Consider the following 24,556-nt stretch of genomic DNA (forward strand, 5'->3'; position numbering starts at 1 on the left):
CGATGGATCTGGGACCCGAGGCATCCGGCGGGCGGCGGGGCTCCGGACTGGATACCTGGGGGTTCCACCTTGTTGACCCCCTCCGTAGGAAGCGGTCAACAAGGTGGAACCCCCAGGTACCACATATCTAATGATCTGTCCACAACATGGCCTCATAGCAGGGCCAGGGCCGTGTCTGGACGAGGCCCGTGCCGGCTTGGAAAGGCGGGGCATCTACACGCCTAGTCATTGCAACGAGGCCGAAAAGCTCCTTCGTTTGGACAATTCGTTGCACAAAATTGGCACTACCACAGGCCGTGGAAAGGCGCCTCTGTTAGAAAGAGTTGGATCTGTGAGAACTTCGACTTGGGAAGCCATCACGCTGGAAGGAGCAGGCCAGACGTACATATTTCACCGAGAGGCATTTACCAAATCCATTTCAGCCGAGCCGCCGCAGTTCGATATGATAAAGGATCGGCAGGTGAGGGTCGGGTACAAGGAGCCCCAGCTGGGATACTACATGGACATTCTCGACTTTATCACAGGGAACGAAAGGCACAAGGGTGCTGGGCAAGACGCCAGAGAGGTCCGCTTCCCACTCTACGACGACGAATGGTACATCCGGGAAGCTCATAGTACCCCGTACTCAGAAGACGTGCTAGCCTCCATCGTCCCGCCACCAAACCTAACCTCTTTTGCGGACAGTATCGATACGACATGGCTTACCGAGCTCCTATACGTGGTGGCTGGCGGCATGCAAACGTCGTGGACAATGCTGGTCATATTATCCGCCAGGCTGTTCCCGTTTTTCTTTTTTGCTCTCGAGATGGTCCGGACGACGAAGCAAGACTAGGACTCGTCTGAGAGATGGTCGGTCGGCGAGGTTCTGTTGTGCCTTCATATCTCGACCCCAACGCCGCGTTTTCTTTCCCAGGATGCTGACTCACGAAACGAAAGGGAATATAACTGACTTGCCCGCTTGAATCAGGAGGGGCAGCTTATCGTGCGCGCGGGATGGGTGGTGTGGAAGTCTAGGCCCGATTGGTACAGTATATTCGGTAGTCCTGCAAGACGCGTCTAGTTCTGCCTTTGCTTTATAGCGCAACGTCAGCTTCTGCACCAGCCAATCTCGGCGGCTCTGGTATAAGTCATCCCTCCGAATCGTAATGCTTACAGGGTCTCGGCACAACAAAACGCCGGGAGAGGAGACTCGTCGCCATGTTGATTGTGCCGACTCTTCTGTCGTCTGCCCTCCAAACAGGCTCCGTCGTGACCAGGAGACTTTACCGACTACCATTATACCTGACAGAGCTTTCGGCTACACCAAAGGAAAATGCCGCCGGTCAAAGCGCTGGTGGTTGGCGGCGGCATCGCGGGCCCAGCCTTTGCCCACTGGCTGTCGCGCACTGGCGCACTAGTCACCGTGATAGAACGCTCATCCGCAATGCGCACTTCGGGTCAGCAGATCGATCTGCGCGGGCAGGGCGTCGAGGTGGTAAAAAGGATGGGCATCTTGCCCGCCGTGCGGGCCCGGAGGGTGCGTGAGCCAGGAACGCAGTTTGTCGACGTCAGTGGCCGCGTCTGGGCCTCCTTCCCCGCCGTCGAGACCGGTACCGGCATGCAGGGGGTCACGTCCGAGTACGAGATTATGCGCGGCACCCTGGTTGACATTCTCTACGGTCTGACCAGGGACAAGCCGAACGTGAAGCACCTGTTCGACACGACGGTGGACAGCTTCACGCAGGACGAGAAGGACGCGGCCGCGGGAAAGGTGCACGTGCGATTTGGGGACGGCAAAGAGGAAGACTTCGACCTCGTCGTCGGCGCCGACGGCACGGGCTCGCACACGCGCCGCATGATGCTGGGCCCCGAGGCGCCGGACCCGCGCCATCGCAAGGCCGGGTATATCGCCTTCTTTAGCGCGCCCGCGGAGCAGGGGGACCCGCCCGAGTTCACGGGCTGCATGCTGCCGGGCAGGCTGCCGCGCATGATTGGCACGCGCAAGGACGTGCCCGAGCTGACGCGCGTCTACATGATCATGGACGACACGGACCCGGCCGTCGAGGCCGCCTACCTGTCCGGCGACCGCGCCGCCATCAAGGCGGCGCTGGCGGACCTGTACGAGGAGGGCAGCCATTGGCAGTGCCCGCGCCTCATGGCGGCGCTACGCAACGCGCCCGAGGCCGACGACCTCTACTGCACGCCGTTCGAGGACGTGCGCCTGCCGCCCGGGGGCTGGTCGCGCGGCCGCGTCGTGCTGCTCGGCGACGCGGCGCACGCCGAGACGGCCAACGGCTACGGCACGTCGTACGCCCTGATCGGCGCGTACCTGCTGGCCGGCGAGCTCGCGCGCGCCCTCGGCACCCCAGGCCTGGCGGCGGGCGAGGCCGTGGCGCAGGCAGCCCGAGAGTACGAGGAAAAGTGGCGGCCTGTCGCGACCGCGACGCAGGGTGACAAGCCCTGGTTCGGCCGCTTGGCTCATCCCAGGTCTAGCCTAGGGATTTCTATCTTTCAGTTCGTCGCCGCGGGCGTCGCCTTTTTCAGGATGGACAGGATGGTCGGACTGACGGCAGCGTCGGGGAAGTGGAAGCTTCCAGAATATCCCGAGCTACTGGCCGTAGAGGAGCAGGACTGAAATAGCTGGTGGGCTGCCTCTCGTACCTCGTAATCATCCATCTCCGCTTCGTCGCACATGTCGTTATTACTTATACACACGCCGCTATGACTTTCCGACAACTACATGTGACTCTTCGATGGTAACAGACCATTCCACATTAAGCACAATCCCGCCGGCACTCGCGCGACTATGCTCCAGTGAAATATCATTGTGCGCACCCCAGGACACTGTTACGCTATGGCTGGTGCCTTGGAGCACCAAGTGGTCACTGAACGGATAGACCACGCTCTTCTCTCCCTTATTTCTCTTGACATGGCTGGAACCATGTAGGAGACCGCCTGCATTAATCAACTCGATGTCCCCACCAGCGCTTCCCCTACCATCACTGGTGCTCCCGCGGCTCGGCTGCGACACGAAACTCCCGAGCGCGAAGGACGCGGAGGGCTCCCGCTTCCGCCCTTTGCAAGTCGATAGCGTCCTCCTGCCGGGCCACGCCGCCCGCGACCCGCCCGCCGTGCTGGGCGCCGAGGGCCGTGACGAAAGGATCGTAGGCGACGGCGGCGGTGCTCGCGATGGCGATGCACATCTCGACCTGGACACACACGGCGGCGCCGACCTCTTGCAGCGACGGGTCCCCCGATACGAGCGCGCTCCGGAGCAGGTGGGCGTGCAGGACGGCCGGGGCGACGAGAACCAGGCGTGCGCCAAAGACGGCCGTCACCGCCAGCTTGGCCGCGAGGCGCAGGCGCAGACCACTGACGAGGTAGATGGACAGCGAGAAGAGGAGGAGCTCGCTGGCAACGTCGAGGCTGGCGACCACGACCCACCGCACGGACTGTGTGCGCCCAAACGTCAGTACGTCAGTTTAGTGCCACAGAAAAAACACCGAGTTGGGAGGGGAACGGAGTGCGTACTTCCAAAGCGGTGCAAGACTTTTCGATAGGTGTCCCAGGCGGCGGCAGATCACAGCTCAGCGCAAGCAGGAGGACGGATGTAAACATGAAGGCTGTAAATGTGATGATGGCAGCCAACACCGACTTGCTGTGGCTCTTCCTAAACGGCTGGCGGAAAAAGACGAAGGCGGTGAAGCATTTCGTCATCCATATGGCTATGATAAACAGGATATCTCCAAAATAGATGGCCTGCGCAAGCATGTGTTAGCGTGTCATTTTCTACGAAATTTGTTGCCATGTTTTCTTCTGCATGCATACAGGCAAGGTGTAACTGTAACCAACCTTTCCCCGTGTGAGAATGTCGTCGTATGTAGCCTCACCGGCCGACTTGCCAAATCCGTGAGCAATAGCGAACAGAACCACGCTGGACTGCGTGAGGGAAACGAGCTGGTAAATGGGGGACAGGTCAGCTGCTGTTGGTGCGCGAGTGGAGGCCGCTGGCCACGGCGGGAAAACATACGATGGTCGCCGCCAGTGCGACGCCTTCCCACGAAAGGCGCGGTCGCGGGCCGGTGCGCATACACACCCTTATCAGGATGGCGGCGCACGAGAAGACCATGCCGGATATGGTGGCGATGGTGAGGAGGACGCTGTGATCCGTGGGGGCCATGGTGTGAAGGGCAGGGCTCTTCCCGGGCGGGTGGTTGTCCGACATGGTCGGGTTGCGAGGGGATAGGACGACAAAGTGAAGAAAAAAGCCCCGTCAAGGGAAGCGGATGTAGCAAGGGTTTCATGGGATTCTGGAGAAGCCGTTCATGTCAAATCTACGTCCCGCCTAACTACCTACCCATCTGCCAAATGAGACCCACGAAGTTTGCAGGCTCCAGGACCGAGACTGTGAACGCCACGCCCCGACAGTAAAAATATGGCACTGATCCGGCGCTAGATAAGGGCCGAAATGGACTGGACCGGCTCGCAAAGTCGCAAGTCGGGTGGCAGTGGCTCATAAAGACTGACGTGGTGCTGAAGGTAAGCGCCACGGCGAAGCGCCGGCGCGCCCATCACCTCGCCCTGGGCTCTCGATGGGGAGGAGGCACCTGTTTGACTCCCCCACGCCTTTTTTTGCCTCGAGGCTAACGCAGGTCCGGGCCGTCCATCCCTGGCAGCAGCGCGGTGGCGAGAGGATGACTAGTGTCGAGCCGTCGCGAGCGGGTCGCAAGCACATAGGAATGGCGCATCGGCCGAGATGGTGATGACGATTGCACACAGGGACTATCACTATTTCACTATTTAGGTGGTGGTAAAGCCTCTCGCTCTCTGCGCTGTCCGGATCGGACAAGTCCTTGCGTGATCGATAAAGGCTATAAGCACCTAGTCACCAACATTGCGGAAGCTAGCACTGGCGTGCAGGACGGCGACTTCGCTTAATAAGGATGTCCGAAGAAAGCAGGGATAACGGCTAGAGAACCTGGGTGGGCATTACCCGCGACCTTGGCTTATATATGCGCATCTCGAGCCGGTGATAAGGAGCAAAAGGACATAAAAGTGTGGAATGTCCAAGTGGCGCACCGCTGGCGGCACCGCGTCTTTCCGCCCAGGGACTGACCGACAGGGCGCCGAGAAGGTTGAAAGCTTGAGGGAAAATGCTCGAGCAGGCTGGGAATTGCCCCTGAACTCGGCGCTGTTCCGCGCGCTGCAGCGTGCGGCTCACGCAAGGCGCACCAGCCGCCTGCACGTCTAGCCCAGGGGACGAAGGGTGTGGGCAAGGCGTGGGGCACTGTTGTGTCACCCACCATGGCACCATCTACCACATGGTAAATAATGATTTGTTCATCGGCCGAGGGAGAAGATGGTGGGCATGGCTTCGATTGGCCATAATCTCTTCTTGGCCTGCATCTGCGGTTGCCTTGCAATCTATGTGTTCCTACAAGGCAACCGGCCACCATGAGAAGCCTTGCGTGATGGCTTTATGGCATTCCATTCAAAAAATGACTCCTGTCTCGTTCTACCCTTTTCTTCTCCATATACTTCCCTCCACATCCATCGTCTCGCATCGGCCCGGGCTCTGTAGGAAACAGGTAGCAATGAAACACAACGCGCACCCGTTTACATGCACAATTATCGGCAACGGCCCAATTGCTCCTTTCGCCCAGCCCCTTCCCCAAGCAGGTAGTTGGCCATGGCCGACGCCCTCGTGCTGGTCACCAGCATTCTGCAGGTGGCTGATGTCGGCCTTCGCACAAGCCTGGGCCTGTACGCCTTCTTCACGGCCCTGCACAAAGCCAAACCCGAGTTCTCTCGCTATCTCATAGGTAGTTATCCCATCTGCCTCCTCCTTGTTGGTGCCAGCCGCCACCCCCTCCTCCCCTCAGCGGCCATGACATATCATCAACGTCTGTTTCATTTAATAGTCCTTCGTGACGTCCACGATTCGCTCCGGCTGCTACAAAAGTGGGTCCTCGACTGTCCCGCCGATACTGTGCTGGACGAGGATGGAGGATCGGCCTTGCGGCGGCAGCTAGTAAGCATCACCGACGAGCTGTCGTCCATCGAAAATATCACGGCCGGCAAGGACCCGTCCAAACCAACGGGGAAACTCCGATGGGTTCTGAAAAAGCCCGAGGTTGAGCGGAAACTGCTCCGACTTGAAAGCCACAAAACCAGCCTTCTGATCCTGCTTCAGGCCGTGGACATGTACGTCACAGACCCTGAAATCACATTCGCCATCTCGCTGACAGCACCTGGCCGCAAAGGAGGAAGACCGCGCAGCTCCTGCAGGCGCAGACTTCCTTGGGCGCCAAAGTGTGCTCTTTGGAGGCTAGGATCGAACAGCAAGGAAAGCTGTACCAGCAGAGCCTCGAGGATAGCTTCGCTAGTCTGGCTCGAGGAATCCACGGGTCAGACACGGATGCGGGATATGCGGTCCGCCGGGCCCTGGAGGTCTACCTCCAGCCAATGCTGGAAAATGAGCTGGCTACAATCAGGGCCAGGGACGACACAAAGAGGGCTGCTGAAATGCGTGGATTCTGTGCCATACTTAACCAAGCCAGCTCGCGGATCGACTCGCACATCAGCCTTCTCGAATCTCGCAATAAACTGCCTCCAAATCACGCCATGGAGCCCTCACAACCGATCCCTCCAAGGCATTGCAGCGCCATGCAAGATTACCGGGGACTTGGCAGTTTGGGCGCTATTTCTAGTCATCATTTCGATGCAGCAACTATCAGTCGCGGCGTGTACCCAGTTCCAGCGCCCCGCTGCGAGATACCAATCGGCACATCAGAGTGGTCATACTGGGCCAATATCCGTCGAGTGGGAACCTTCAGGCTCAGATACTGGCTTAGCGCTGGCCCGCGGGGTAAGGTATACAACTTTACCGCCTGTTTCTGGCCCTCGAGCACGGTAATCTTCAAAACAGCGTTCTCTCTGAAGTATAGCAACCGCCACGACGCTCACGGATATCTGCCGCTTTTTCCTTCCTTGGCCATATTCCCCGTCCTGCCGCGCGATGACCCAGTGTGGGAAATCATTCGTCAAGACGATCTTCCAGGCCTTATGGCTCGCTTCAGCCAAAAGCTCAACACTCTATTCGATGAAGATGCCGGGGGTGTCACTTTACTGATGGTAAGTATTTGCAGTTCCGCTTTTGAACTTGAGAAACGGGTGGCACATGAGCTTAGTATCACTTCCGAACATAGTGTGCCTCGAGAAACCAGAGCTACAAGATTGTCGAGTTTCTCCTTCGTTACGGCGTGGACCCAATGAGGTTGCCCCGCGACCTCCTGTACGTTAACTGGTAGGACTGTGGGCGTGCGCGTTGCATCGTCGTATTGTGACGCTAACGGATACCCAGATATGGCACCTCATCCCAGGCACTAGCAGCGATGGTCCTGTTTAAAGCATTCCAGGCTTTTACAGGACGGGTTTCCTCGAGCAACGGGCCCGATGATGCGGACCTGCAAGCTTTCAGGTATACGGTCCGCCTGCTTGTTGCCGCAGGTTGCGACATCAACTCCTTCTCACCCGGTACTGCCATTTCCATGGCCATGAACAAAGGTAAACGTTAACCTCTTCCCCCTGCGTGGGCAGCGCTGTCATGGATGCTAACTACAGCGTCGCAGAGAACGGTCCAAAACGCATGTGGGGGGACGGGACGAGATCCCAGTATCTCAACAGGGTCACGCATCTGGCGGAGATCCTCAGCCAGGAAGGGTACGACATGCTCAGCTGGCTCGACCGCAGCGTGCTGGTCATGGTCCTGCATCGCCCTTGCGCGAGGTCGCTGCCCGTGCTGCGGGCTGTTGGGCTGACAGGAGGCTGCAGCCCCTCGAGCGACAAACCGGCTTGCTCGAATGCGGTTCTCTATCTCGTTCTCGAAGCTTGTGCCATGGCAATCTCGGGCGGGAAGCAGCAAATCAGCTGCCTTGCTGCGGGGGAGAACCTGGTGGACGTTCTGGTGGACGGCTGCAACTTGTACGATGTCGGATGGCTCCACAACAACCCTTCTCTCAATCGACCAATCACACCTACTCTGGTTGCAGAGGAGCTAGGCATTACGGCGACTTGGCGGTGGGCGCTGATGGTGGCTGGTTTTGATGTTGCCGAGGTCTTTGCGGAAGACGCGAGGAGGGTGCGGTGGTTCCGGCTGCAAAAAGGAGCGAAATCGTCAGGGGTAGACATGCAGGGCAGCGTGCTGCAGGGTTCCATCAGGAGGAGACCGAGGGGAGCTGGTCGACGCTGGGCATCTCGGAAGTCTCCCGGCACTGTCCCTATATATCTCGACGCAGGAGGCAAAACAAGAAAGACGCAATGAGTTGAGTTTGTGGTTCTGTCAGGGGCAGAGGCCTGAAAGCCCCCGCTTACGTCTTATCTGGCACTGAGCAAGCATGGGGTGGGTCGTCGCTGATCCCTTGCATTTGCCATGTATGTCAGACTCTAGGAGCAATATCAGCAGATGCGGCGCCGTGCATTATCACCGTGTCAAGTGATGGTATCCCGCTCTTCGGGGTGGCTGTTATCCATCGCCCCCGCAGCTACAATGCGGGGAGATGACCCGGATCCTTTCATCATCCTCATCTGTTGACCGCTCTCCACGCCACGGCTTTCGGAGCGATCGTCTGCAACGTTGACATGGCTGCGGGACGGTTCGCAAGGCCATGCGACATCGGCCAGGATGGCCAGTTGCCGATATAGGGGTTGGGTACCCCGCGCCCAGTCCATGATGACTGTCCATGTACCGTGCGTGGGGGGTTTGCTTGCCGGCGCCGATAAACACTGCGACTTTCCGACCTGGGTCCGACGCCGTCACCCATCAAAACGGCATCTGTCCCCAACAACCCAGAGCTTCTCCAAGTGCGGCGTCCTAGGCTCCATCTTGGGATAGAGGAGAAATGGACCCAAGCAGCAAGAGCGATGCCGGCTCCGAGCCAGGCCAGGGCGGTGAGGTGCAGCAATACGAGCACCAGAATGCCACAGCCAAGGCTCCCGTGTCTGTCCGACAGGTCAACCAGGAGCACCCGGAGCTATACATGGAGGCACTAGCGCGATACCCCAACGATGAATCCATCGACGCCGCTGACGAGAGGCGCCTGGTGCGCAAGCTGGACATGCGACTACTTCCGTTGCTTGGCATCTGTTACTTTTTCTATGTAAGATTTTCAGTGGCAGTTCCTACCAAGAACCAAGAACCCATAGTCTCGTACTGATTCTCCGTCTCCCCACCACAGTATGTCGACAAGACGACGCTCTCGTACGCCGCCATCTTTGGCCTTAAAGACGGCCTGGGCCTCAAGGGCGAGGAGTACGCGTGGCTGTCGAGCAGCTTCTACTTTGGCTGGCTGATCTGGGCCATCCCGTCCAACCTGATCATGCAGCGCTGCCCTCCCGCCTACTACCTGGCCTTCAACATCTTCATGTGGGGCGCCCTGCTCATGGCGCAGGCGGCGGCGCAGAACTTCGCCGGCCTGCTGGTGCTGCGTGTCCTCTCGGGCGCCTTCGAGGCCATCGCGGACCCGGCCTTCATGCTCATCACGTCCATGTACTACACGCGCGCCGAGCAGCCGTCGCGCATCTCGGCCTGGTACGCCTGGAACGGTGTGGGCGTGGCCGGCGGCGGCCTGATCGGGTACGCCATCGGCCACGTCGAGGGCGCGCTCGCGTCGTGGCGCTACGAGTTCCTCATCGTCGGCGCCTTTTGCGCCGCCTGGGCCGCCGTCCTGGCCCTGCTGCTGCCCAACTCGCCGCGCAGCATCAGGGGGTTCTCGCGCGACGAGCGCCTCATCATGATCGCCCGCATGCGCCGCAATCAGACGGGCGTCGAGCAGCGCCGCATCAACTGGGCCCAGATCCGCGAGGCCTACGCCGACTACAAGACGTGGCTGTTTACGCTGCTGGGCTTCGTCGCCAACATTCCCAACGGCGGCATCTCCAACTTCTCGACCCTCGTCATCCAAGGGCTGGGCTTCGGCACGTTCGAGACGGCGCTGCTCGGCATCCCGCAGGGCGCTCTCGTGGTCATCTGGATTGGCCTGGGGGCACTGGCCAACAGGTTCATGCCCAACAACTGCCGCACCATCGTTTGTGCCATGTTCATGGTTCCGACAATAGCCGGCGCCCTAGGCTTCCTACTGGCGCCGCCCGACGCCTACGTCGGCCGCCTGATTTGCTTGTGAGCCCCAACGTGCCCTCTCCCCTTACCCGCCTTCGTGTGCCCGCTTCGGGACGCCCCGTCTAACGCAAACATGACGCGACCCGCCACAGCTACCTGACCGGGTCCTACCAGGCCTCCTTCGTCATCTCCCTGTCCCTCATCACGTCCAACACGGGCGGCCAGTCCAAGAAGATGATCGTGTCGGGCATGATCTGGTTCGGCGCCTGCGTCGGCAACATCGTCAGCCCCTTCTTCTACCGGTCGGACCAGGCGCCCCGGTACCCCCTCGGGATCGGGTCGCTGCTCGTGGCCAACTGCGTCGAGCTCGGCCTGTTCTTTGTGTTCCGCTATGCCTTCGTGTGGGAGAACAAGAAGAAGGAGCGCCAGCGCCAGGCCCTGTGCGACGGCGGGGGGCCGCTGGTTGGCGAGGAGAGCGCCACGGCATTCACGGACCTGACGGACAAGGAGAACCCCAACTTTGTCTATGTGTATTGATGGGCCGGGGCTGGCAGTCTTGTGTAGACTGCTCGTCACACGGCCTATGAGTCACCACTGCTGAGCCCTCAGCAATCTCTCGTGACCTTTACTTGTCCGAGGACAGACTGAGTTCTGGCTCCCGCAGATGATGCGTGATCAGTACGACCGTAGCTAGCAACCAACCACCCTCCTTTCACTTAATAGCCCTTAAATTTCCGCATTCCCGCTATCCCACCTGGCATGCCATCAACCTCAAATTAGCAATACCGTCTACCCGGGCATCACTCCCCCATCCGTCTCCCACTTCTGACCCCGTTCCTACTTCTCCGCTATTCGTCGTCATGCTGACCCTCACCCTCCCTCAATCTAAACTTCCTAAAGGCTACGTGATGTGTCCGAGTCGGGAGGGGTACAAATATTACGTCAATGTTGAAACGAACACCTCCTCGTTGCGGAACCCTAGTACCTACAAGGCTCTGCAGGACGTTGGCATCGTGGACCCCCTCGAGAGGATGAGCACCGTGCACCCGTCGCTGGCGGCGCTCAACAAGCCCAACATCGAGGTGCCGGCGCTGTGGAGGCGCTTCGAGGACGAAGCCGGGGTCATTTTTTACGCCAAGCCCGACGGGACGCGGTTACTTTCGCACCCCTACGCCGACGGCCACGCACTTGTCCCCCCTTGGGTCGCTCTCGAAGGCAAGGACGGCGAGACTCGCTTCTGGAACAAGGAAGAGAAGAGGTCGCAGACCGAGAACCCGAACCGACAATTTTTGGCATACGCGGTCATCACCGCCGGGATTCAGGAGGAAGACTACTGGCAAACCAAAGGATGCGTGCCCGCTTGGGTCGTCCAGGACATGACAGTGCCGCAGCCTGGGGAACAGGCCGTGCCGTACTCTGTCAACTACCGCACCGGCAACCTCTGGCCACGGTACAGACGGAGTATCAACCTCGCCAAGGAACGACCCCAGTCCACTTATCAGACACCCGGGCCAGCATTGCCAGATGACAGACCTGAATCAGATGACGAGCTTCCAGCGGCAGCAGATGAGCGCCCCCCAAATTCCCTCCAGGCTTTTAATATATTTGCAGTCTAGGAAATAGTTGGACCGCCAGATGCAGCTCCTCGAGCCGGATGATTTGCGACTTGGAACGCTAATCGATGAAACCTAGGATGCACCAACAAGGACTGTGGGATCCGCCAGGTAGAAGTGGTGTTGAGGCTTCACAATAGCAAGAGCCGCGTGTCAGAGTGAAGAGAATTGACTATGGCTAGCTGCGTTGATGCTGGAATCTGCGTGTAAATTCCTTCATATGTGGTTAGCTGTGTTCATATTTACCTTGGGTAGGTATCGAGATGGCCGGCTACTTGCAGCCGCGATGGTTCAGGCGCCGTGCCTATTGAAATCCTGCGGGTTTTTCCTTCACAGTTCCCTGAAACATTGCCCCGGACATCCCGTCCGCTACCTAGCCCTTTTGCTAACCGCATCAAGTTCCGTACAGGACCGATCCGCATCGCATCCTCCCGTCCCAGTGTTTGGCCCATGGCTCGAAGAAGCAAGCGTCGCCCATGATCGAGTCCTGCTCGACGACGACAAGCCATCGGCTTGGCCCTCCTCTTAGCTCTCCATCTTGACAATACTTCCAGGCACCTCCTCCGTGGCGAGCCCGACGCGATCGCTGTCCGAACCGCCATCCCTCTCCACACGCTCGCCCATTTCACCCAGCGGGACCTAGTCCTCCTGCGGACTTTGGGACAGAGGCGGTCCCCGCGACGACGCGGCCCACGAGCTGGGTATCGGTGCCGCGGGCCGACCGTGACCCCTGCTGCGTTGCTGCCAGACGGGGCCCTTGCGCGGTCACATATAGGCTTCCGGGCGCCCCATAACTTCTATTCCTCTTATCCAGGCCTTGAACTTGTACTGCCCCAGCCTCTCGTGGCTGCCCCAAGACGAAGAAAAAAAAGGGAGGAAAGGTATTGCTCATCCGCCTGGGTACAGGTACATGGTCTGCTTCTTGCCACATCCACCGATTAAACTTCAAGCCAGCATCCGGCCGCAGCGTCTCGATGGCCGCAAACGGCGTGCTGTCAGCAAATATGCGTAGCTTACCGGACGGCGCCGAAGGGGGAAAGACGCTAGGGCGCGTAGGCGCCTGACACGCCCCCGTTCGCAGGCTCTACACTACCACCACCGACACTTGACCCCATTTTCCCATATGGCGCGGAGGTAAACGCCGCGTGGATGAGGAGGGCATTCTGGCAGGTGACAATGCGATGCATCAACAAGCCTCTCAGCATTGATATGAATGAGCTGGACAGATCGGCTGAATACCCAGGCGCCTGCCAGCCTACTTTGTACTACCAGATTCCTGTCCCAACTGCGCCGTTTCTACAAAGTAAACCATGGCTTTCCGACCACCTTTGCGACCGCCTGCGCAACAAGCTTGTGGATCTGCACGCCTGGGTGATAGTCGTTGAACCAAAGACAGCCGTCCCCGCCGAAGCAAACGGCGTCCCTGGCGCCGTAGGCCTTGGGGTTGTTGATGGCCTCGTTGAACGGCGCGGCCGTGTCGACGACCCACGAGGTCACGCCCGCGTTCTTGGCCTTGAACGAGACGAGGCTGCCGGCGATGAGGTCGTTGTACAGTCCGATCGTCTTTTCCAACAGCGCGCCAGACTCCGGGCCGTTGGCGAGCATGAGCGGCGTCTTTTGCGTGGCTGCGTCAAGGCATTCACCGATATCAGCGTCTTTCTTACGGGCAAAGCAGCGGCGAGTGGGGAATACTGGGGTTATGGACGACGACGCAAAAGAAGGGGAAAAAAAAACTCACGCGGAACGCTAAGCAATACAAAGTTCCTAACACCGGCGTCGTACAGGAGCTGCAGCTGGTCAAAGTACCGACCCACGGCCCGCGCCATCAGCTCCCCCGCGCCCGGCGACCAGAACGTGTTGCCGACGTCGTTGACGCCCATCCACACGCCCGCGAGCGCGTTCGCGGCCGTCCAGGGGGCCCAGGGCGGCCTCGCCGCGAGGGAGTCGCCGAACTGGCCGAGCTGGTCGACAAAGGTCGAGACGGTCGGCTGGTAGGGCTGGACGAGGGTACGGTCCGTCGTGGCGCCGCCCGAGGCCAGGTTGTACGAGTAGGTCGCCGACGCGTTGAGCTGCGTCGCGAGGAAGCCGACCCAGTTGAGGCCGCCGCTGCTAGTCCAGCCCGGCAGGTTTGGGTTGCCGAGCGGGTTCTGCGGGCTCGGCTTGGCCAGGCTGAGGTTGAAGCCGGTCTGCGAGTATGAATCGCCGCTGGGCGTCGTGGATGTGTGATGTCAGATGGGGCATTGCTTGTTGTGTGATCAAATACTGCGCGCAAGGGAGTGGCTTACAAAGTGATAAAGTACTTCATATCTCCCGGGCTGAGTGTTTGTGTGGCCGTGGTTGTCGAACTAGCGGTTGTGGTGGTTACTGAGACGCTGGGAGGAGGCTGCGTCGGCGGCGCTGTTGGTGCGGTGCTTGTGAGGCATTGGTCTGGAAAGGAACCATGTCAGGGGCGGCCTCGTTGAGTGCGGAGCCTACGGCCTTGTGCCTCCTTACAGTACCAGGGGTTCTGCGAAGCGCAATGAACGCCCGCAACACAGCTGGTCCCGCCGGTCCACCCGTTGCCACCACACTGCCCCCAGACGGGAATCTGGGCCTTGACAGTAACGGCCAGCCCGGAGGCAATGATATTGGCGATGGTGTAGCGAGCCATGATGCTGCGTTACGTGGGTCAGTGGAGGGCGTCCATGTGTAAGCATCGCGAGCATGTCCACGCCCGTCACGGCAGGTCCCATTATATAAATATCACCCAGTCGTGCTGTTAAGGATGCCTTCTCGACCTCAATCCAAGACCAGCCTGGGTTCATTGACCAGCGCGCTATATTGCCGGCTGGTGATAGGTGGAAACTTGTCCACGACAGGCGGTACGATGGAAAGGCCAGCGAGGAACTAGCCGACAGGGGGTCTGTTCCTGCATGAGCACGGAAGGGGCATGTCCGAAGGGCAAGGAATGCCAGGATTTTAGATGCAGTCCGCTCTTAATTAGCCAAAGACTCGGGAAATCCAGAAATGGAAAATGCTCGAGATGGTGGAAGGTAGAAGGTGGAAGGAAACGTCGGGACGATTCGTTATCCAATAATAAAGAATTTTCCCATCGATGGGGGCAGAGTCATTTTCCTCCAAGGCGCCAGGCCATGCTCATGTCTTTCTTCTGCGAGTCTTCACAATAAAGCCCACATTCTTTCACTGTATTTTCATGTTGAATCCACGCCGGTAGAGACAGACAGATACAAAGAATCAGAGGAACATATTGGTACAGTCTCACCACCGGACCGTTGTGACAAAACCATACCTGGACCTCCAACACCCAGCAACACTTTTGGCCGAGACTGCCGATCCCCGAGCAGCTAGTTAATGCTTGACAACAAACTCGAGCGCGTGCGCGGTGTAGTTATTGGCTTGCACGACCGGGATGGTGACGGAGCCGCCCGAGTACGTGTATGTCTTGCTGCCCTTGGAGACGGGCGGGCCCGTCACGGCCCAGGCACTGGAGCCCTGGAACTCCCAGGCCTCGACCTGGACGGTGCCCGACGCCGGGTACCCTACGGCGTCCAGCCCCCGCACCTGGATGCTCCACTTCCCCGTCGCGACCTTGGGCCCCGCGAGCAGGCGGACGCGGTCGTTCCCCCGGGTGGCGTAGACGTCAAACAGCATGTCGGTCGACCCGGCCGTCCGCGCGCGCGTGCCTGTCATGTTCTGCGCGTAGTACTTGTACACGTGGTGGCCCGGCGCGGCGGCGTAGTCGCCGGCGGCGTAGTCGCGCGGGTTGCGCGCCTTGGTGAGCAGGTTGGCGAACAGGTCGTGCAGGGTGTTGCCGCCCTGCCAGTTGCCCAGCACGCCCGGCCAGTCGAAGCGCTCGAGGCGCGAGATCCACCACGCGTAGCCCGAGGGCACCATCTCGCCGAACGCGGCGTACTCGTTGATGCTGACCTGGCGGTCCGGGAGCTTGTACTGCCGGAGCAGCGCGGCCAGCGACGCGTTGGTGTACTGCGGGTCGTTGTCGACCGCGCGCAGGTCGCCCTCGAGGTGGTACGAGTACTGATCCGGGACGGCGTCGGCAGCCGCGATGGCGGCGAGCCACGAGGTCCACCACGTGTTGCTGGCCATGGGGCGCCAGGCGAGGCTGGGGCCCGAGATGGGGACCTTGTTGAAGCGCGCGTCGGCGCTGTGTTTGGGTCGTTAGCCTTCAGTCTGAAGACGGTTAGCAAAGGAGTATTAGCTTACCGAACCGCCTTGTGGCTTCTGATGTACAGGTCAATCCACTGCTTGGTGTTGCGCTTCCAGAAGACGTTGATGTCGGGCTCGTTCCTGCGGCAGGGATCAAAAGTCAGCACGGGTTCTCCAAGATTCTCCCGAGAGCACACAGCCTCAAGAATATGTACCAGATATCCCAGACTAGACCCTCAAGTGCGTTGTTCGCCACAAGATCATCCATAAGCCTCTTAAGGAAGTTGTCGTACGGGGCCCAGTTGCCACCATCACCGGGCCAGTAGCTCGACGAGTTGCCGTTGTCGGTTCCCCAGAGATCGTGCACGTAGATTATGCACTCGGCGCCGAACTTCCTCATGGTCCGGTAGTTGGACAGCGTCGACCGGAGCCGCCCCTGGTACTCGGACAGGCCCCAGGTCCAACCACGGTTGGGCGCGCCCATCTGGGCGCCGCCAGTGCGGCCCCAGCGGAAGTTGATGTCTTTGTACCTGCCGGGTATCCAAAAATGTGTCAGTAGAGCCCTGAATACGCATGTTGTTATGTGTGGTGCGTATGTACCAATGGTCAGGGATCTGTCCCTCCTTGTCTGGGATGCCGTAGAGGAAGCCCGAGGCAAGCTGCTGAGGCGCACCCCTGGAGACCGCAAGGTCGACCGTGGCCGTCACGTCATCGCGGGGCACCAAAGGACCCGCAATGGCTGTGGCCAGAGTTGAGGCGAGAAGGAAGTAGGAGTACATCTTGCTGGGGCGGATATCAGTCCTTGGCTGGAGAAACAGTGTACCACTCCTACTTCATCCTGAAAAGGAGACCCAACACGACGGGGAAATAGCTGGCATTAAATACACCGCGATCTGGATCCTGAGCCTGTCAGTCTGCGGAGAAGTTCCCCGCGCTGGCTCGCGAGGTGGTATCTGATCGTTCCGCCGAGTATAGCCGGATGGCACGGCGATGGAAATCAAGACGGCCGTGCGGAGCCAGTATAGGCAGGTTCGCTGGCTTACATACCAACAAACCCCCTGGCGATCGCCCAAATGGGTATGTGCCGCCCTATGGTATCATCCGTCGGTATTTCTACCCCGCAGACAAGGCGGAGAAATGGTCGACGGCGTAACGCGGAAACAAGGGAGTGGGCAGGAGGAGGAAATGGGCGTACACGTTTGTTTTCCAGGGGCGAGAGAAAATGGGTGCTCGATGCCACCTCGTAACATTGGAAACTACCCATTTCGAGCGTAGTAGTCCAGGGCCACCAGGCTCATACCTTGCGGTGATCCTTGCAGTGGCAAGACGGCACCATGAATATTCGTAGCGATATTGGCGCTTTTGACCACAGTTGAGAACACCGGCACTAATGGAGGCATGTGTTAAAGGTTATTATTCATTTTTTTTTTTTCGTATTTTCCGCTATCAATGCCTCCGAGCGTGGAATAGGTCCCGACAAGGAGACGAGTAGCATTCCCAGCTGCTTGTAGCGATCCTAAAGCCGCGAGACAGCCAACGCACCCACAGAGCCCGCCTCGACAACGTGGCTCCCTGCGAGCAGGTCTGAGCTGGCGCCGGTCAGGTCGCCGTTGGCAAACACGGTCGCTTTGGTGCCGGGCGAGACGCGGATGAACCTGATGTCGGCGGGCTTAACGCCAGCCTCGGTCAGGAAGTCGGCCCGGAACTGGCCCTCCTTAAGGGAGACTCCCTTGCCCGAGACGGCCGGCTCGGCAAACACCGAAGCCCCAAACTTTTGCTGAGGCACGGGGATGCCGCCGGCTCCCTGGTCGAAAGAGAGCTTGAGCACATACGCAAGCGACTCCTGCGGCTTCTGCCCGGCAGGCAGCGAGATGACGAGCGAATCCGGCTTCTGCTTCCACCCCGACACGGCGGCGTACTGCCCCTCGCCGCCGAGCAGCAGCTCGACCGACTTGAGGCCCGAGAGGTCGACGAGCGCGTCGGAGCCGAGGTTGCGGATGGCCACCTCGCCCTCCTCGGGCCAGCCCAGGACCGATGCGTAGAGCACGTCGCCGGCCTTGGTGCGCGTGAAGCGCACGTCGCTGCTGTTGCCCTCGAGCGGCTTCGTGAAGGACCCGCCGCCGGCCACGTTGGGCCCCTCGCCGTAGATGTCCCAGGCGCGCGTGCCATAGACGGACTCGCCGTAGCGGGCCAGGTGGTCGCCTATGGTGCGCAGCACGGCCTCCTGCCCCTCGGGCAGGACGCCGGCGGCCGTGGGCGAAACGTTCAGGAGCATGTTGCCGTTCTTGCTGACGCGGTCGAGGAGCGAGTGGAGCATGGCCTTGGCCGGGTGGTAGTGGATGCCGACCGTGTAGCTCCAGCTCGAGGCCGAGATGGCGTCGTCGGTCAACCAGTAGGGACGCGAGATCTCGGCGGGGCCGCCGCGCTCCCAGTCGGCCACGGCCGAGGTGTTGCGGAAGCCGTTGTCGAAGTGCTTGAAGGTCGTGACGACTTCCTTGCCCCAGTCTTGACCGCGGTTAAAGTAGTAGGCCAGGAAGTTGAGGCGCTCCTCATCGGCAATGCGGCAAGGGGAGCCCTCCTCGCAGTACCCAGGGCTGTCGAGTGAAAAGTCGTTCCAGACGATGTCTGGCTGCACGTGGTCGAGCATCTCGCGCTGCTTGGCAAACCACAGCCTGTCGGACTCGTCCCTGGGCAGTTGGCCGTACAGCTTCTGCATCGTGTGTCTAGTCTGCTTGGGCGCGGAGCTGTAGAAGCCGTTGGTGTTGAAGGCGGTGTGCATGGCGACGAGCAGCTTCATGTCGTTGTCCCGGACAAGGCCGGCGAACAGCTTGAGCAGGTCGAGCCGGGGCCCTAGGTTGACCGAGTTCCACTCGTTGACCGTGCTGTTCCACATGGAGTAGCCGTCGTGGTGCTCCGCCACGGGGCCGGCGAAGCGCGCGCCCGAGGCCTTGATGACCTCCATCCAGGCCGCCGGGTCGAACTCGCCGCCCTCGGATGCCAGCACAGGCTTGAACTCGACGTGGTTCCCAGCCAGGTCCTTGTTGCCCAGAATGAAGTTGTGGTAACCCCAATCCTCGGGGGCGCCGTAACGGCGCGTGTGCTCGGGCCTGACGTCGTTGTCGTGACGGTACATGTTGCGGCCGTACCACTCGCTCGAGTACTGGGGCGTGGTGAAGGCGCCCCAGTGCCAGTAGACGCCAAATTTCGCATCACGGAACCACTCAGGCGAGGCGACGTGCTTGTCGGTCGACTCCCACGTCGGCTCATAGGTCGTAGCCTGGCTCACCGCTCGCGGGAGCAGGGCGGCGAGGGCCGTGGCGGCTGTGGCCAGAGATCTCATGTTGAAGAGCGAGCGGATTTCGTCGGGGGAGATGGTTGGACCGCGTGGGTGGCGAGATGGTTAGCGCCTCATGGCGCAGGGAAAAGCCTCGATGGCTTCCCTTTATACACCTCATCGCCACGACGACAGGGACAAGTTAGGGGTGTCCATGCGAGATCAGGGGAACTTGCGAGAAGATGCCTGCCCATGTCGCATTGAGCAGCTCACGGACGCTTGACATTTCGGTCGTCTGGTTCGAGCAGTTGGATAACCAAGCGCCCCATCTTGTTGCAACGTCGGGGGCGCGGGGAAGTGGAGAGCAAAGGGCATCGTGAACTGATCTCCTCACGTAAAGTCGGGGTTGGCGACGCGCGCCAGTCATTGGAGTGTCATTGGAGCTGTTGGCGCCCCACCGCCCGCCCAGCCTTCTTGATTTAGTGCGCCACTGGCACGGGTGGCGTGGCACGGGTAGCGCGGAGCCGAGGCTCAGTGCTGTGACGCCACAGCAACCAAAACGCGCTCAAGACGAATGTGCTCCTTCCTAATCCGGCCAGGGGATGCTCCTCGCTTTCCCCGCATCGGCATTTGGGTGCAAAAATTAAACCGTCGGTTCTTTTCGGCATCAGCCGCCTGCCGTTGTTTGCAGCAGCCCTGTATCAGCCGGGTCTGGGATTACATGTAAAGATAACAAACAAGCAGCAAACACCCCTATCTGGAATGGGCTAGTCTGTCTCCTGATCGATTCGGATGCCTTAGTGGGCAGGTGACCAGCTTGTGCTGCGCACGCGCGCCACGTCCAATACTGAGCGAACGTCCTTGGGTTCAAGTGCAAAGAAATCTAACATGAAGGAAGGAGAATACTCTTGTGGACCGCCCAGTTCCTGCCGGACGCCGGGAACAAGCGGATCCAGCAACGAACGGACCCGCCGTCTCCGAAGTGCGGGTCATCCGCTCCATGCATGGCCGCCCGCGACAGCGCCGCAATCGGGAATGGCCGGGGCCCCCGAGGAAGTGAACGGGCTTCTGGGTCCGTGAGATCTTCATGTAGGGGGCAGGACCGGCGTGCTGTTGCACCTGTTAGTCGTTAGTACGGTGTCCATTTGGTCTTGCTGACCATCTTACTGTCGTAAATATTTCCACCCACTATCGTCGTAATTAGTATTTATCCTTTCCGATCATCCCCGTAAGTAGCTTTAACTTGTCGTGCGCATGTGTTAGCCAACGAACACTTTAATTTCCTCGCCGTCTCCAATTCCGTCCTCTTTTTTCTTTTCGTCATTACCAGTTCGCAACACCCATTTCGCAATTACGGCACCAACAAACAAATAATCGCCGCAGATCCAACTTCAAAGATGCCGGAGTAAACAAAATTGCGACCATCAATCGCGCTTCCTTTGAGATGTTGGCACGTCAAAACTTGCTGGACGGAAACTCTCGCTGCTCAAATTGGCCCCAAACCTCCCTAATCTCTCATAGTGCAGGCAGGCATTGTTAGCGTCACCCAGCTGCGAACCTTATGCGAAGGACGGACATTGGAGTCGTCTCCACAACGCGCCTTGGGGTCAATTACACAAAACTGGTCTACAATCTCTCGGCGGGCCAACAAACGCCAGCACGTTTCTTGAAGGTACCATAACCATACTGTCCACACCAGCTTGATGATAATCTGTCCGTGACCCAACGACTTGGTGGAACCTCGCAGCAAGTGCACTGCAACAATCACACCGTTCCGACGGCCACTACAGCAAGTTGTCTTCAATGTCGGCCTGTCGATCTTTCTTGGACCAGTCGATGGGCGAACACGGGGTTTGAGCATCACTCACCAGGGCAAAAGTGTAGCTAGATCACGACGGATTGGACATAGACGTTCATTATATCCAACTAAATTACAGAATTAAATCTCTCATCGGAATTTTAACCACCCCGGCATTGATACATCGCATGCCCATCATGTCTTATGTCGTGACTCTGTAACAAGTCCACAGAGCGATCATTAATCATGGCAAAAAAAAAGTCGCCTAAGTGGCAATCCTGGCGGCGGCCTTCTCAGCGCGAGCTTCGGCGAGGAGGGCCTCCTCGCCGGCAGCGACGCGAACGGGGCCCTCGGTGGTTCCCTTGTTCTCTGCGGAGGCGATGCCATCGGCGCGCTCGCGGGTGTAGTAGCTCTGGACGCCGCGGCGGCGGACAGAGACGGGGGCAGCGGCAGCAGCATCCGAGGTGGCGGCAGGCGCCGCGGCCTCGGTCGAGGTGGCGGACGGGACAGCAGACGAGGTGGGGGTGGGGCGCACGACGACAGGGCAGTTCGGGGTCTCGATGAAGAGACCGGTTTGCGGGAAGGGGTCAAGAGGGCCCCAGATGTTGCCGTCGTCGTCGGCGCCAACACCCTTGTTCAGGAAGGCCATCTGGGAGAAGTCGTGGGAGACGGGCGGGACGCCGGGCACGTCCTGCTCACCAGGGATCCAGACGTTGACGGGCTGGATGTAGGTGCCAGCAATCAGGCCGTTCTTGGTGACGCGGGTCTTCTCAATGCCGCCAATCTCGGCAGTGACACGGTACTCGCGGGTGTAGCGGCGGAGCAGGTCGTTGCGGTACTCGAACCTGTTCTGGGCGTTGCGGCCGCCCTTGAGACCCATGCTGGCGATGATGCGGTCCGTGGTCTTGCCAGTGCAGGGATCGACGTCCATGGCGTAGAGCGAGACGGTCGCCACGGTGTTTGAGACGAAGCCAATGAAGCGGGTCTCGGCGATCTCGGCGTTGGGGTTGGGGTTGTCAATACCGAGGCGGGCAAGCTCCATGCGGACGTAGACAATGTCGCCAAGGGTCGTGATCTGAACGTTTTGTGCAACGATGCTGAAGGCAATGAGCTCGCCGCCCTTCCTGATGCCCTGCCAAGTGATGAAGTCACCGGCCTGGAGGGGAGCCATGACGAGCGGGTCAGGGGCGCTGAAGGTTCCAGGGCCAGAAAAGGGGCGGTTGCTCAGCGGGCAAAGGGGGTCCGTGGTGTTACGAGGGATGCACATGGGAAAGCCCGAGAAGGAGGAGATGCTGGGGCTCTCGTCATCGGCAGTGAACTCGGGATGGGCGCCGTAACCCTTGGAGAAGACGGCGTTGGGGTCCGAGATGCGGATCTTGGGTCCGTTGACGATCTTGAGCGAGCCATCGGCATAATCGACGCTCTCAATGAAGCCGCTAGCAAGGCCCTCGAAGAACTGGTAGACGATGATCTGCGCCACAATGGGAACACTGTTGATGAAGTTGCCGATAACCTACAAGGATAGAGTGTTAGCACCAAGGCAAAGCATCGTCAGGCACAGAGGGGGGTCGGGAGTCTTACCAGGGTCTCGTATCCGATGAACTCGGCCTTCTTGGTAGCAAATGTCTTGAATGGAACCCAGGCAGCAGGGAACTGCACGAGAACGTTCTTGGGGACCTGCATGGTGAAGCCACCAACAGACAGGGTACCACCAGTGTTGTAAACATCGCTAGAGACAGTAGCGTCCTCAAGGCCGCCCTGGACAAAGAGAGGGGCGTCCGCAGCCTGAGCCGCGATGCTTGAAAAGGCGACGGCAAACAGGAGCACGAGGACGTTTCTCAAAGTTGAGAACGCCATCTTGATATCTCCTCAAGGCAGTGAAGCCGTGTGGAAGGTGCGGGATAAGGGGTATTGGAGCTCAACGGATGAAGAAGGATCAGTCAGGCCTAGGACACCGCTTGTAGCCGAGGGGTGATTGCTGGCCGGCGGGATGAAGGTGGGAAAACAGAACGTTCCCAGAGACAGGATCTCGTCGTCTTTTATCCCCGGGCCGGAGGGTCGTGGCCGCTCTCTCGGTAGGCGACGGCCTCTGGAAGCCTTTGCGATTCCCGGCGGGGTTTTCCCCTGCCTTGTCTGTCTCGCCAGTTCTTTCCTCTTGGATTGCATCTCGAGATGATTGCTCAGGGGTAGGTGGCTTGGCTCGTCCCGCGGGAGTAACGTCGGATCCAGCACGGTTGAAGAGCCGACCTTCAACTTTTGGCGAGGTACCTTCGGATCGAAGCAGGCGTATAGCCGCAGTCGGCGGGCGGGCGGCATGGGCCAAAAAGAGAGGCTCTCCTGATTTGGCAAGAGGTCCGTGTGGTGTCGTGGAGAAGACATTCGAATGTTTTGCGGCGGTCGATATTGCGTTCTGGCTTGGCGCTGCAAGGACGAAGGTTCGCCCTTCTTGATCGGGGTCACAGCGGTGAGTGCAGGTGAGAGGAAAAAGACTAGTGCCAAGACCCGAGAGGATATACTAATATCTAGTGGAAATGGACGTCGGGAAAGTGGTGGCAAAACATGCCCTGGCTAGGATGCACCCGGCTGCCGGGTGGGCCGACCCATGATTGTGCTCTAGACACGGGTACCTGGAGGTATTCATGACTTGTTTGCGTGCCTGTCGTCGTGGAGGACCCCCTCCTTCTCCCCCTCGCCAGTGCGCCCGCATGGGTGGGATGGCTTGTAGTCGAACCCCCACGAATGGCCCCAAGCACACCCACCCATCGATTTGTTGTCATTCACGCCTGGGGTTCGGATGGGGTTCGCTGGGTCTGTCAATATCTAGCACTTTTGAGGTCGCCAGGGTCGCCAGGGTCGCCAGGGTCGCCAGGAGGGGGCGTGTGGGTAGCATGTGGGGTCGAGGCGTGGGCGGTGGTGGCGAGGGTGGTCGTTCCCAGGAGTCTCTCCCGATGCCCATACTAGTAGTAACCTAATGGCATCGTAGGGTGACATTTCGTCTGCAATGGTCTCCCGGGACTCTCTCGTCCCGCACAGCGGCTGGTGATGGAGGTACGAGGCCATTGGTCGCCAGGCAGACTTGCAGGCAAGACACGGCACGATCCAGATTACAAACAGCTGAATGATTGAACCTACAGGTCTTGGGCGCCACCGCACTGCAGCGTTGAGGCGGACACCCCAGTGTCATTTCGGCGCGGCGAGACGCGTGCTGTCGTTGTCGTGCCGAAGTGTGTGCGGGGATTTAGGATGAAGGGCGCAGATAGAGGTACGAAATACGAAAGGATGGGAAGCGCCAGCGCGAGCCCAGGGCGTTGCTGCTGCTGGAATCCTTCGTTGCCCCACATTGATGTTTTTTTTTTCTCTCTTCATTTTCGTCCTGTCTTCGGGCATTTTCCGGGTACTTCCCATCCTCCCTTTCTCCCCTCGTATTTTCTTGCGCAATTTTGTTATACTAGCATACCTATTCTTCAACGGCGTAATTGCAGGGACCGACAGTCTCTGCGGCACTCCCGGGACCGCCTACAATATCAGGGGCAAGCATGCTTAAAAGCCCGCAAACAAGGTTAGGAATCGCTCACTGAGTCCTTATCTGCCTGTCGCCCCCTGGGACCCCT

At 59.4% G+C, this 24,556-nt stretch overlaps 12 protein-coding genes across 12 annotated transcripts; 6 read left to right on the top strand and 6 right to left on the bottom strand.

Annotated features, from left to right (window-relative positions):
- Positions 1–2: 2 nt before the first annotated feature.
- On the top strand, positions 3–982 carry GGTG_07251 (hypothetical protein; the record flags this gene model as incomplete). Its single annotated transcript, XM_009225075.1, has 3 exons — positions 3–84; positions 162–862; positions 937–982. 2 exons carry the CDS (start codon positions 3–5, stop codon positions 830–832), a joined length of 753 nt encoding a protein of 250 aa, XP_009223339.1. The 3' UTR covers positions 833–862; positions 937–982.
- Positions 983–1,190: 208 nt separating this feature from the next.
- GGTG_07252 (oxidoreductase) lies at positions 1,191–3,503 on the top strand. Its single transcript, XM_009225076.1, has one exon. It carries the CDS (start codon positions 1,313–1,315, stop codon positions 2,612–2,614), a length of 1,302 nt encoding a protein of 433 aa, XP_009223340.1. The 5' UTR covers positions 1,191–1,312; the 3' UTR covers positions 2,615–3,503.
- Positions 2,857–4,159, bottom strand: GGTG_07253 (hypothetical protein; the record flags this gene model as incomplete). The annotated part of the gene is made up of 4 exons (XM_009225077.1): positions 2,857–3,431; positions 3,511–3,738; positions 3,832–3,936; positions 4,010–4,159. The coding sequence occupies 4 exons, from the start codon at positions 4,157–4,159 to the stop codon at positions 2,979–2,981; spliced, it is 936 nt and encodes a 311-aa protein (XP_009223341.1). The 3' UTR covers positions 2,857–2,978.
- Positions 4,160–5,041: 882 nt separating this feature from the next.
- Positions 5,042–5,230, top strand: GGTG_07254 (hypothetical protein; the record flags this gene model as incomplete). The annotated part of the gene is made up of 1 exon (XM_009225078.1): positions 5,042–5,230. One exon carries the CDS (start codon positions 5,042–5,044, stop codon positions 5,228–5,230), a length of 189 nt encoding a protein of 62 aa, XP_009223342.1.
- A 436-nt stretch (positions 5,231–5,666) lies between these two features.
- Positions 5,667–8,364, top strand: GGTG_07255 (hypothetical protein; the record flags this gene model as incomplete). Its single annotated transcript, XM_009225079.1, has 6 exons — positions 5,667–5,801; positions 5,901–6,183; positions 6,243–7,113; positions 7,188–7,273; positions 7,343–7,545; positions 7,611–8,364. Coding segments are annotated over 6 exons (2,270 nt in total), but the record flags the coding sequence as incomplete, so codon positions are not given.
- A 453-nt stretch (positions 8,365–8,817) lies between these two features.
- Positions 8,818–10,633, top strand: GGTG_07256 (hypothetical protein; the record flags this gene model as incomplete). Its single annotated transcript, XM_009225080.1, has 3 exons — positions 8,818–9,137; positions 9,216–10,156; positions 10,249–10,633. The coding sequence occupies exons 1-3, from the start codon at positions 8,880–8,882 to the stop codon at positions 10,631–10,633; spliced, it is 1,584 nt and encodes a 527-aa protein (XP_009223344.1). The 5' UTR covers positions 8,818–8,879.
- A 323-nt stretch (positions 10,634–10,956) lies between these two features.
- Positions 10,957–11,712, top strand: GGTG_07257 (hypothetical protein; the record flags this gene model as incomplete). The annotated part of the gene is made up of 1 exon (XM_009225081.1): positions 10,957–11,712. The coding sequence occupies one exon, from the start codon at positions 10,957–10,959 to the stop codon at positions 11,710–11,712; it is 756 nt and encodes a 251-aa protein (XP_009223345.1).
- Positions 11,713–13,005: 1,293 nt separating this feature from the next.
- Positions 13,006–14,465, bottom strand: GGTG_07258 (fungal cellulose binding domain-containing protein; the record flags this gene model as incomplete). The annotated part of the gene is made up of 4 exons (XM_009225082.1): positions 14,203–14,465; positions 13,995–14,136; positions 13,448–13,914; positions 13,006–13,334 (listed from the first exon to the last, which is right to left on the bottom strand). Exons 1-4 carry the CDS (start codon positions 14,357–14,359, stop codon positions 13,006–13,008), a joined length of 1,095 nt encoding a protein of 364 aa, XP_009223346.1. The 5' UTR covers positions 14,360–14,465.
- A 550-nt stretch (positions 14,466–15,015) lies between these two features.
- Positions 15,016–16,736, bottom strand: GGTG_07259 (hypothetical protein). The gene is made up of 4 exons (XM_009225083.1): positions 16,474–16,736; positions 16,089–16,403; positions 15,931–16,014; positions 15,016–15,871 (listed from the first exon to the last, which is right to left on the bottom strand). Exons 1-4 carry the CDS (start codon positions 16,650–16,652, stop codon positions 15,058–15,060), a joined length of 1,392 nt encoding a protein of 463 aa, XP_009223347.1. The 5' UTR covers positions 16,653–16,736; the 3' UTR covers positions 15,016–15,057.
- A 478-nt stretch (positions 16,737–17,214) lies between these two features.
- Positions 17,215–19,564, bottom strand: GGTG_07260 (plasma alpha-L-fucosidase). Its single transcript, XM_009225084.1, has one exon. The coding sequence runs from the start codon at positions 19,211–19,213 to the stop codon at positions 17,390–17,392; it is 1,824 nt and encodes a 607-aa protein (XP_009223348.1). The 5' UTR covers positions 19,214–19,564; the 3' UTR covers positions 17,215–17,389.
- Positions 19,565–21,040: 1,476 nt separating this feature from the next.
- GGTG_07261 (hypothetical protein) lies at positions 21,041–23,207 on the bottom strand. Its single transcript, XM_009225085.1, has 2 exons — positions 22,527–23,207; positions 21,041–22,458 (listed from the first exon to the last, which is right to left on the bottom strand). The coding sequence occupies exons 1-2, from the start codon at positions 22,800–22,802 to the stop codon at positions 21,211–21,213; spliced, it is 1,524 nt and encodes a 507-aa protein (XP_009223349.1). The 5' UTR covers positions 22,803–23,207; the 3' UTR covers positions 21,041–21,210.
- Positions 23,208–24,055: 848 nt separating this feature from the next.
- GGTG_07262 (hypothetical protein) lies at positions 24,056–24,286 on the bottom strand (the record flags this gene model as incomplete). The annotated part of the gene is made up of 1 exon (XM_009225086.1): positions 24,056–24,286. One exon carries the CDS (start codon positions 24,284–24,286, stop codon positions 24,074–24,076), a length of 213 nt encoding a protein of 70 aa, XP_009223350.1. The 3' UTR covers positions 24,056–24,073.
- Between the last annotated feature and the right edge of the window lie 270 nt (positions 24,287–24,556).

Source organism: Gaeumannomyces tritici, assembly GCF_000145635.1.
Source record: "Gaeumannomyces tritici R3-111a-1 unplaced genomic scaffold supercont2.3, whole genome shotgun sequence".
Classification (NCBI taxonomy): domain Eukaryota; kingdom Fungi; phylum Ascomycota; class Sordariomycetes; order Magnaporthales; family Magnaporthaceae; genus Gaeumannomyces; species Gaeumannomyces tritici.